At 46.8% G+C, this 12,467-nt stretch overlaps 1 protein-coding gene across 1 annotated transcript; it reads left to right on the top strand.

Annotated features, from left to right (window-relative positions):
- Positions 1-11,710: 11,710 nt before the first annotated feature.
- Positions 11,711-12,136, top strand: LOC136543678 (secreted RxLR effector protein 161-like). The gene has a single exon (XM_066536062.1). It carries the CDS (start codon positions 11,711-11,713, stop codon positions 12,134-12,136), a length of 426 nt encoding a protein of 141 aa, XP_066392159.1.
- The last annotated feature ends 331 nt before the right edge of the window (positions 12,137-12,467 follow it).

Raw genomic sequence — 12,467 nt, forward strand, 5'->3', positions numbered from 1 at the left:
CGCGGTGTGCCACACAACTGTGGGTTGAGTTGGGGTTGGGGAGAGATTTATGCTGGTCAGCTGGTCTGGACTCTGGAGTAGCAGCCAAGTTTTTTCACTTTCTCTCCATCACATCAAATCTTTGACATACGCATGAAGTATTAAATGTAGATAAAAAAATAACTAATTACACAGTTTGATTGTAAATTACGAGACGAATCTTTTGAGCCTAGTTAGGTCATGATTGAACAATAATTATCAAATACAAATAAAAGTGCCACAGTGCCCAATACTAATTCCTAGCAGCAATCTAAACAAGGCCGTAGTGTAGTGGAGGTCTCATCAGTCCCAGAGTTCGACGCCACCGAGGGACCCCTTGCTACAGTACCTGTCACATCGAATGTTTGCGGTCCGTGTATGGAGCATTAAATGTAGACGAAAAGAAAAACTAATTGCACAGTTGGATGGGAAATTGCGAGACGAACGTTTTAAGCCTAATTAGTCCATATTTAAACACTATTTACCAAATAAAAATAAGCGTGCTACAGTAGCTCAAAATCCAAATTCGTGCTACCTCCAAAAAATGGGGGGCGAACTTCGCAAGAGAACGCGTGGGCGTGGCGTGTTCATCACCGCATGGCGGCCGCGACTGGGGAGGGTGCCTCTATAGCATAATAAATGCACGTTTTTCATGAACTTTGCGAGGTTGGAACTTGCTGGTCAGGTTCATTTCAGCTTTTTTTCCGGGAGACCAAAGGCAGACTCTTTAGTCTTTACGCACGGTAGGTATCTTGGAAGGCGAGGACCATCTCCCTGCCTAGCGCGTTTTTTTTTTTTTTTTTGAGAAGTACCATGGCCCATTGGTCTTTTGGCTTGCCGTGTCCGCGTGCGGCTCACGCGGGGCGGTGGGACACCAGAACGCGAACACTCGAACAGAGCGTAGCGTGTGCGGTGAAATTGGTTATTTATACAATCACATAATGCGTGCTGACGTTTACATAACAGCCCAAATAGGAACAGGAAACATCGCACCAACTTCACTTACTCCGTTACGGCATCCAGACGCAGCAGCCTAACATAGGTCCAAACATGAACAGACTCTGTAGGGATGTCTCCGTGTAGAGCTATTCAACACCAGCATCAGCCATCTAGGCGGGCATCGGGCAAGCGCGCATCCCTCCCTAGTACTACAGGATCTGGGGAGAGAATTCAGTTGACCGCAGCCGGCACCTGATCCAAGGAAGGGATCAAAATCATCAGCAGCCCGCCTCATGCCAGTCATTCTTATATACACGGAGTACTAGCATTGTTTATCATATTGGATATTTGGGCACATGAAGTATTAAATATAAACTAAAAAATAACTAATTACACAGATTGCGACTAATTTATAAGACGAATTTTTTAAGCCTAATTAGTTCATGATTTGACAATGTAGTGCTACAGTAAACATGTGCTAATGACAGATTAATTAGGCTTAATAAATTCGTCTCGCGAATTACCGAGGACTTTTATAATTTGTTTTATTATTACTGTCCGAACACTTCCATGTGATACCCCATGTGACATCCAACATGGAATCTCTAAACTTTACTCCCTTGATTTAAACATTACCTAAATCTCTCCATTCATCGTCTCTCTTTTACCTTCTCTCTTGATAGTAAGTATACAATGGTGCAGAGCAAATGACTTGTTGCTTACTGGTTCGCAGGGTTGTCATACCGGAAATAGCAGCATCAGTGTAGCAGCCCCCAGGACCAGTGGAGGAAATCCAATCAGCTCCATCGGACCGATTCTCACAATCCTGTCAGTAAGCCAACCAGCCTCCTTAGTCTTCATATCGTCGTCCTTTTCAGTTTTGTTTTGCTAGTTATCCTGATTCTCCCGTAAACAAACAACACAGGTGATCCGATGGAACACAGTTCTAGCAAGGAATCCGTCAGTCCTGCACACAGGCCGAGCAATACAACCTACGTGTTACCGGCAGCCTTTTCGCTTGTTCGATAAGCTGCTTGTGCTGATTTGTACGACTAATTTGTTGTGAGAGAAAAACACTGTACCATAGTTAATAAGCCCCGGCTAAAACAAACAAGCAAACAGATATGTCTCTGATGTACTCCATAGGCAGGATCCGTTTTTCTAAAAAATGAAAACAGGGCCTCGTATGAATAGTACCACTTTCGTCTTATTTGGTAAATATTGTCCAATCGTGGACCAACTAGGCTCAAAAGATTCATCTCGTGATTTCCAACTAAACTGTGTAATTAGTTATTTTTTTACCTACATTTAATATTCCATGCAAGCGGTTAAAAATTAATGTGATGGAGAGAGAGTGAAAAAACTTAGAATTTTGATGGCATCTAAACAAGGCCCAGCTCACGCCTCTGCGACTGAGCGCAAACAAGCTCTCACAAAAAGTTTTCTACTTTTCTAGGTAATCCATTGAGCTAGAAAATAATCATAGAAAAGTCTATTGTTTGCTTCTCAATCCATTCCTGCGGGAACGGAAAATATTCAAAGCAACGACCTCAAATGCTCTGCACACCAAGCGAATTGTTTTCCTTGTCTTCATGTTGCAGTATTGTCTAGAATCGTATCCAGTAAGCTCCAGTGAAAGTAGCCAGCTTGAATTAAAGAAGTATATCATTTTTTTCTCAAAAGCGATATCATTGTGAGTGCACCAAATTGCACAAAAGAGAGCTGCCACTCCACGAATATATATAGCCGTGTGTAAGCTTACTATGTGAAAATGAACTAGGCCTTCCTGTTTTAATCTCTGCCTTCCTTCAAGCTCGTTTATATGGGGCGATGTCTCTATGCTAGGGACCTTAGAGGAGAAACCTCTGCGTGTGTTGTTCTCGTGTTAGCCCTGGTAGCGGTATTTGTAGAGAACCCTATTTACGCAGATAAGTGTTCCCTTCAGGTGGAACAGCCTGGGGAGACAATAGAGCCCACACAAGATTCTCTACGAACGCCGCTACCAGGGCTAACACGAGAACAACACACGTAGAAAATTCTCCCCTAGGGTCCATAGCATAGAGACATCGCCTATATGAACGAGCTTAAAGGAAGACAGGGATTAAAACAGAAAAGCTTAATTCATTTCCACATAGCAAGCTTACATACGGCTTTCCCTTTCAGGAAACCCCAAGCACTTAGCACAAACCTTAGGAAAGAACTGTGAGAATCATCCACCACGAATAGTAATACTCCACTACCGTTGTATTACTCCACCACTATCTATAAATTAGAATAAAGGAAGTCCCCGTTATCTTCCTGCGCTTGTAAGGTAATCCCTAAGATTTGTGCTAAGTACTTGGGTTTTTTCGAAAGAAAAAGTCGTATGTAAGCTTGCTCTGTGGAAATAAACTAGGCTTTCCTATTTTAATCCCTACCTTCCTTTAAGTTTGTTCATATGGGGCGATGTCTTTATGCTAGGGACCCTAGAGGAGAGACTTCTGCGTGTGTTGTTCTCGTGTTAGCCCTGGTAGCGGCGTTTGTAGAGAACCCTATTTGTGCAGATAAGTGTTCCCTTCGGATGGAACTGTCTGAGAAGACGATAGAGCCTGAGTCATGTGTGTGTGGCTGAGGATAGCAAGGGAGAAGACTGGGTTAGCCTGGTTCTGAAGCAAGCTAGTGATGTATACGGTGAGTACCAAGTAGGACTGACACAAGCATAGTCACATGACCGGCTGGAACATTGGTCTCGTCAGCCTGCAAAAGATCATGAGAAGCATAATCCGCATACGCATATTCACTAATCACGCACATACTAATCACGCACGCATACTGCATCCTCTGTCCACCCACTATAAATTCAAAGGCTAGTGCCTTAAATAGTGAAGGGTTTGAGTGCCTGAGCCACTCCCGGGTCAGTGCTCGTGCACTGTTTATATTCCAAATTTGAATAGTAACGAGTATTTTGAATAGTGCCACGAAATTAAATAGTAACCGCTGAATTTGAATAGTGCTTTGAATAGTAACTCGAGAATTTTAAATCTGAATTTTGAGTTCGAGTTTGTTGCAGTAGTTTAGCGTAATCGTGTAACAGTAGTATCGGAGCCTGGTTATTAGATTTTGAATTTGAGGGATTTACTATAATTTATTGAGGATTGAAAAGTTACATTATTTAAATTTAGAAGTTAATACAGGAAAGACAGTCAATACTAAAGAGAATATAAATATAAGGTGCAGACTAAATAGTTCTGAAGAACATACTTGGCATATCTCTCACGGACAGATAAACTTAATAGTTGATTTGACACATAACTTTTACATATCTTGGGGAAAGAGGCAAGACGATCTAGAACTAAAATTTGACATACTACACAAGAAACATAAGCACCTTGAAGAGCAATATTGAGCTACCAATAATAAATTAGAATTAGCATTACAGACTTTAGAAGAAAGTAAAGTTTCCCTAGGAAGAATCAACTAAAATAATGATTATATTAAAAATGAGTTAACTTATCTATATAAGAAGATTGATAATATTAATATTATTGAGCATAACAAAGAAATTGTGTTATCATGAATAGTTGAGTCTACCAGATCTTTAAACTCAGAAAAATAGAAGTATCTAAGAGCCTCTCTAGAAGAGACAAGTCACTCCACCTAGTTAATAGAGACATAAGACCTCTAGGTTTTATAGATAAACTGAAGGGAGGATGTGATGATATTGAAACCTTAGAAGAAATGATAGACGTAGAAAGAGATCTTGAAAGATATCACAAAGATACTTTAAGAAAAATAAGGCATCAACAAATATATCAAATGGGTTGGTTTAAAAATAAAAATGGATTATATAGAATATCTAGAGAAGTAGAATTAAGTGTATTAACAGACCCTGTTCAGTTAAAAATTGTTAGCAAATAATTTGAGAATGCTTTAAAATATTCAGGATATAAATATATACATCAGGGAACCTATATCATTGGAATTAAAGGAATGACAAGAAAAAAATTATGAGCCAAGGTTTTAATAACTCTATTAGATAAAAGATGGGTCTCAATAAACAAAGTAGCATTAGGATTTTTAGAAGGTGATATGAATGAAAACATGTTAATAACATATATAGCTCTAGATTTAATAATGCCAGTAAAAGAATTTATAGATAAGATGTTTTTTGGATTTCAGACCAAAGTCTATGAAGACTTTAAAGGAACAAATCTATTAGTAAGCATAGAATTTATAGGAAGGTTAACCAACAAAAGTGGAACCAAATATAAGGTAAATGTGAACAATGTTATAGAAAGTATGCAATCTAAAGGAATAAAATTTATAAGTCCTCTGAAAATAAGTTCTGAAAAGAGAGCAGGAGAAGAATGGAATATAAACTCGTTAATAGAACCAAAAATTTTAAAACAACCTAGAGATTACATAAGCAAAAAAATTCAAGCTTGCAAGTCACACCTCTGAATAGTGCATTGTATTTTATTTTAATCCTGGGGTCTGGACATATCAATAATCAGCAAGAATGAGAATCAACTAAAGTACGCATCACAGTTGAACAAAAAATAAGTATTTAAACAAAGAAATCATCTTCTAGGCTTTCTACCACAACTGGTGCAACAACTCCATCATCAAGCATGCATATATATATCAACTAAATATATACTGAGGTATCAAAAGTTAGTAAATTACCTAGTTGACAACTTGAGATAATGATTATCCACTAAATAATCTCAACTCTTAGATCAGAATGCCCTAACTGCACGTATGCACTTTGAACCGTATGTCTTATGGGATTGCCAAATCTTTGTCCTCTGAAGAATACAAATTGGAGGTAAATAAATATATGATTGGAGGTAAATTCTTTTTGAACTGAGAACTGTGGAGCATTGCTCCCCAGCTATTTTATTAAAACTGAAGGAACCAAAATACAGAGCATTGTCCGCAGCGAAGTACACAGCACGCCGGCAACGATTGGCGATGGCCAATGCCCAATAGCCGATTGATCAAGGAAGACAGGAAGCTAGGGAACTACCTATATACAAAGGCAGCAAGCAGCGCCAAAGGAGAGAAAAAAATTGGAGGTAAATTAAACATTGATTATTTTTCGTAGATCAACAAAGGGAAATAGGAGCAACTGGGCAAACGAACGGTACCTGGAACACCTGATGTGGACTCGTTGCTTGCGTAGACTATGTCGGAGTCACGTACGTGGCTACGTGAGTTGGGCTGCCCGCCGCCGGCGACGTCGCAACGGCTGACGACCGCGCAATGGAGCGGCGATACGATCACCGCAATGGAGCGACTCGGCGAGAAACAATTGAACCACCAAAATCACCGAACGTCCGATCAATGGAGAGGAGCGGCAGCGGCGTGCGGAACTCAGAAGGCAAACCTCTCGTAGGTTTTTCTTGACCGGGTCTCGTAGCTGTTACCATTCGTTGGGCCTTTTTTTTTTTTGCATGCGTAACTCAGAAGGAAACCTCTCGTAGGTTTTTTTTTTTTTGACCGGGTCTCGAAGGTTCTTGTTATGAGATTTTTTTTAAGGCATACCTCTTATGAGATTAGTTGGGCGTTTTTTTAGAAAACGGAGTATACATGTATAGGATTAGACCCCTTGCTTACTATTGTTTTCTATTATTTATTAGCTTTCTATTATTTTTCTAAAACGGTTAAAACAGCTTACGAGTATTAATTAAATAAACAAAGTAAAATATTACGTAGGTTGCTATAGGTGTGGAAAAAATTCGTGACAATATGCAATACATGGGAACATATCTAATAGATGATATATATGGGGTTGGTCCCTAGGCCTCGAGGGCCCAATGTGGTCGTAGAGCTCGACCCCCCTTAGGACCGGGCCTGACTGGCGTTCTAGGAGACGACACATCTAGGGCGCCGGCCGAAGGCTGCTGGCCAGGCGCGCCTGATCCAGATGACGATGACCGATCTATGGAGAGAGTCGCATGCATCTCTAACCAACATAACATTCACATATGTTGTTGGGTCCTAGACAAAGAAAGGCCCACCAAATACTTGTCTATAGCAACACAAAAAAACCGTGGCAATAGTAATATGATATTGCATCCATTTAGGATTACAGTTACAATAAGTACCTGACAATTGCAACGCCATACAAGATTATTACAACAAAAAAACCATGGCAATAGGAACATGCTACTGCAACCATTTCAGAATTCTTGTTGCAATAACCACCTAACAATTGCAACACCACTGAAGACTATTGCAACCCAGAATAACCATGGCAAAGTTACAAGCAAAAGCAACCAAATTTAATATAGTTGCAATAACACCAAGTAATTGCAACGAAAATCAATACTAATGCAACTCCAAAGCGCCATTGCAATAACGCCAACTAATCGCAACACAATTCTAAAATGGTTGCAGTAGCATACTTCTGTTGCAACGACAAACCACACATATTGCAACACATTTAGTCCATTGCATTATAGGCACATATTGCAACCATTTTATGGAAAGGTTGCAATACAACTCCCCTATGGCAACCAAATTAGTGGTGTTGCAATCGTGTGCCGTGGCATTAGGGGGAATCCTTGTAGTGCTATAAAAGGCAAGGGAGTGTTATTATAAAAACCAAGCCATTGCATTTTCTTCAATCCAAGCGGCCAAGGGCCAAGCAGCACTCTAGTAGTTCCCAAATCTGAATTTGAGATCTATTTGGGCCAACAGCATCTACAATGATGTTTAAATTGTTGAGCACTTGACATAGTCTTTTATGTTTATCAGTCTCGCTAGTAGAAAAAAGAGGCGCTTAGCAGAGTTGAATTTAGATAGAGCAAAAGGTGATCAGGGCTGGAGTAGGAGCCGACGACCGCGCGACGCACCTTGCTGCCGCAGAGGCTACCCCGGCGGCTGAGACGGCCAGGCAGGCAGCGGTTGTGGGCCGGGCCACGGTGGCTGCAGCCGCGGCGCTGCGTGCAGAGATGGAGCGGGAGGAGTCGGAGCCAGCAGGAGGAGGGTCACGTAGCCCGGACGGGCGCTGCCGCCAGTCGCCGTCACCAAAGCAGCATTATGGTCGCTGTGTGTGCTCCCCGGTGCTGCAGACGGTCTACCATGACTTCGGAGCAGGAACGCCATGGTCAATGCTCACCAAGTCGAACTACCACAAGTGGAGCTTGCTGATGAAGGTCAAGTTGCTAGCTCGGCGGCTGTGGGAGGCGGTCCACGTCGGCGGCGTCGACTACGACGACGATCGCCGGGCGCTGGAGGCACTATGCACCGCCATCCCCACCGAACTTGGCGCTTCCATCGCCAACAAGGCCACGGCGAAGCTGGCATGGGAGTCGATCGCCGCGGCACGCGTCGGCGGAGATCACGTACACCGGGCAACGCTACAGCGCCTTCGAGGGGAGTGGGAAGGCCTCACCTTTTAGCCCGGTGAGCAAGTCAAGGACTTCGCCGTGTGGCTGACCAACCTAATAGAGCAGATGGCGTGCAATGGCGACACCGACCTCACAGAGGAGCGCGCGGTGGAGAAATTCCTCTGCTGCATGCTGAGGAAGTACGCGCAGATCGTCATGTCGATCGAGACGCTCCTTGACTTCGAGCAGCTCACCGTCGAGGATGTGACCGAGAGGCTCAAGGCAGTGTAGGACGAGCGAGGAGGGGCCTCACACTGAGCTGAGCGCCACCGAAGGCAAGCTATTTTACACGATGGAGCAGTGGTGTGCCTTCGAGAAGAAGAAGAAGGAGGAAGGATCCAAACCATCTGGCTCCTCTAAGGAATGTTGTCGGCGTCCTCGTGGCAGCAAGAAGAAAGAGGAGGACAAGGGGCCCCGAGGTAAGGTAGGCGCTGATAGTGGCACCGCTGGCGAGAGCAAGGCGACCCGGGATGACACCTGCAACAACTACGGTGGGTCCAGCCACTAGGCCAAGGACTGCCACCTTCATCCATGCCGTGGTGCGCAGGCTCTTATCGCGCAAGCAGGGGAGGAGGATGCTGCTCTATTCCTAGTGCACGGGTGCGTTGAGTCAAAGGGAGAAGCAAAGGAGGGGGTGAAAGGTCCAAGCTTTCCCCTTTTCGCGTCGGCTAGCTCCGCACATCTCCACCTCAACGAACTGTGTGCCCACGCCTTCCTCAGCAAAGGCGCAGATGATGACAAGATCGACGGCTGGTACCTCAACACCTGTGCCATGCACCACATGACTGGTCGACGTGAGTTCTTCTTTGAACTGGACTCTGACGTGAAGGGCTCCATCAAGTTTGGTGACGCCTCCGTCGTGGAGATCAAGGGAGTCAGCTCGATCATCTTCAAGGTTGAGACGGGGGAGCACCGCCTCCTCACCGGCATGTATGACATCCTGGCCTTGAGGAAATCCATCATCAGCGTCGGGCAGCTAGATGAGAATGGCTCATGGGTGGAGATCGAGGACGGCGTGTTGTGAATCTGATATAGAAGTCGCCGCCTTCTTGCCAAGGTGAACTGGGGAAGCAACCGCCATTACGTGCTTCATGTGTAGGTGGCGCACCCCCTTTCCCTTACCATGCGCTGGGATGATGAGGCCTGGCGCTGGCACGAGCGCTTTGGGCATCTTCACTTTGAGGCCCTGAAGCAGCTTAGCAAGGAGGAGATGGTCCATGGCATGCCCTGCGTCGACCACGTCGAGCAGCTCTGTGACACCTGTGTGGTGACCAAGCTAAAGCGCTGACCCTTCCCGCGTCAAGCCTCCTACCATGCCACCGAGCAACTCAAGCTGGTGCATGGCGACCTCTGCGGTCCAGTGTCACCGACCACTCTTGGAGGTCGATGCTACTTCCTACTACTCGTCGATGACGCCACCCGCTATATGTGGGCCATGCTACTCGATTCCAAGGTGGCAGTTGCAGACGCCATCAAGCACCATCAAGTAGCCGCGGAGAAGGAGTGCGGTCGCAAGCTTTGGGTGCTCCACACGGACAACGGTAGGGAGTTCACGGCGGTCAAGTTCACGGCATACTACGCCAATGAGGGGATTCAGTGCCACTACTCCGTGCCCCACTCAGTAGCAGAACGGCATGGTCGAACACCGCAATCAGATGGTGGTGGCAGCGGCACACGCCCTCGTAAAGCAGCGCAGTATGCCAGTGGTCTACTGGGGGGAGGCCGTGATGACCATCGTACACCTGCTCAACCGCTCGCCGACCAGTGCTCTCGATGGCAAGACGCCATATGAGGCCTGACATGGATGCAAGTCGACGGTCAGCTACCTACGCGTCTTTGGCTGCCTCACCTTCGTCAAGGAGCTAAACCACGTCGGCAAGCTCGACGATCCTAGCTCACCGAGGGTCTTCATCGGCTACGCAGAAGGGGCTAAGGCCTACCGCGTGCTCGACCCGATGACACGGTGCGTGCATGTGGCGCGCGACGTCGTGTTCAATGAAGGATGTGGCTGGGCATGGGACAAGGCGATGGATGATGGGTCAATGACCACGCTCCGTGACTTCGCCGTCGAGTATGTGTGGGCGAGAGGTGCCGAGGGAGCACAAGGTGCATCCACATCGATGTTTGGGTCTTCATCACTAGCGTCGACCTCTTCATCAGCTCCACCGCGCTCGCCATCACCACATCCAGGGGAGCTCTGTAGCCCATCAGCGATGGTCCGCATCCCATCAGCGGTGGTCGGCAACCCATCAGCGGTGGTCGGTAGCCCATAGGCAGCGGTCGTGAGCTCATCGGTAGCAGCACCGACCTCTCTAGCACCGCAGCCGACCTCTCCGGTGCACCAGCTAACCACTCCGATATCTTCTACTTTGCCCGCTGTGACACCAGCGCACGCAGGGCAGCTGGAGGTCGAGTACACGACGCCGCTGGAGAATGATGAAGATTGCCTGGACGCCTACTATGACAATGAGCCCCTCTGGTACCACACGGTGGCGAACATCCTCGGAGAGCAGTCTCCACCGAACCAGCCTGAGAGGCTCTTCGCCTAGCTACATCTGACGCACGCCGGTGAGCCGACCACTTATGCTGAGGCGTAGGGTGGTCTAGCATGGTGGGCGGCAATGGAGCAGGAGCTCAAGTCCATCGAGCAGAACCACACCTAGGAGCTGGTGCCATGACCTGACGGCCATCGTCCCATCACCTAGAAGTGGGTGTTCAAGCTCAAGAAGGATGAGCTAGGCGTGGTGATCAAGCACAAGGCGCGGCTGGTGGTGTGCGGCTTCGTCCAGCAGGAGGGGATCGACTACGATGATGCTTTTGCCCCCATGGCGCACATGGAGTCAGTTCATGTCCTCCTCGCGCTGGTGGCTCAAGAGGGGTGGCAAGTCCATCACATGGACGTGAAGTCCGCCTTTCTCAACGGCGACCTCAACAAGGAGGTCTACATGTGCCAGCCACCTAGCTACGCCATCGTCGGAGAAGAAGGGAAGGTGTACCACCTACGCAAGGCACTCAACGGTCTACGCCAGGCACCGTGCGCCTGGAACACGAAGCTCGATGCCATGCTCAAGAAGATGGGTTTCAAGCAGATTGCACATGAGGCGGCGGTGTACCGGCGGGGCAGCGGACGCAACGTCTTACTGGTCGATGTCTATGTCGATGACCTCATCATCACCGGCGCTAAAGAACAGGAGGTGGAGGTGTTCAAGGCACAGATGAAAATGGCGTTCGACATGAGCGACCTCGGCCTCCTCTGCTTCTACCTCGGCGTCGAAGTGTGCTAGGACGCCAGCGTGATCGCCCTCCACCAAACCCACTACACCAAGCGCATCCTAGAGCTCGATGGCATGACAGGCTGCAATCCGGCCCACACCCTGATGGAGGAGAAGCTCAAGCTGAGTCGGGAGAGCATGGCGGAGGAGGTCGATCCAACCCGTTATCGGTGGCTGAGCTGGTTCATAGAGCGGCCGACGATGGAGCATCTACAGGCCGTCAAGCGAATCCTAAGCTATGTGGTGGGCACCCTCAACTATGGTCTCCACTACGGAAGGGCCCCCAACACGATGTGGTTCATCGGTTGCTGCGATAGCGACCTCACCGGCGATATGGACACCAGCAAGAGCACAACCAGGAAGATGTTTTTCCTCGATGATTGCTTGGTCAGCTGGCAGTCCCTCAAGCAGAAGGTGGTGGCCCTATCAAGTTGTGAAGCGGAGTACATCGCCGCCACCACTGCAGCAACTCAAGCACTATGGCTGTCAAGGATGCTAGCAGAGCTCCTTGGCAAGATGTGGTTGAGCTAAAGGTGGACAGTAAGTCTGCTCTAGCTCTAGCCAAGAACCCTGTCTTCCACGAAGAAGCAAGCACATTCGCATCAAGTATCACTTCATCAGAGATTGCTTGGAGGATGTGAAAGGTCCTAATATGGCTAGAGGGGGTGATTAGCCTATTTAAAAATCTACAAATCAACTAGAGCAATTTGATTAGTATGACAAATAGCGAAATGCAAACTAGCTCTAGCTCTACAAGGGTTGCAAGCCACCTATCCAACAATTCTAGTTGCAATAATTACTAGGCACACAACTTGTAATGTTACTACTCACTAAGAGCTCTCAATCTTGCTACTCTAAAGAG

The sequence above is a fragment of the Miscanthus floridulus genome, chromosome 3 (genome assembly GCF_019320115.1).
Source record: "Miscanthus floridulus cultivar M001 chromosome 3, ASM1932011v1, whole genome shotgun sequence".
Lineage (NCBI taxonomy): Eukaryota > Viridiplantae > Streptophyta > Magnoliopsida > Poales > Poaceae > Miscanthus > Miscanthus floridulus.

Bases quoted from the DNA above. Each gene is read 5' to 3' on its own strand.
- LOC136543678 (XM_066536062.1), top strand. From the start codon at position 11,711: ATGGAGGAGAAGCTCAAGCTGAGTCGGGAGAGCATGGCGGAGGAGGTC.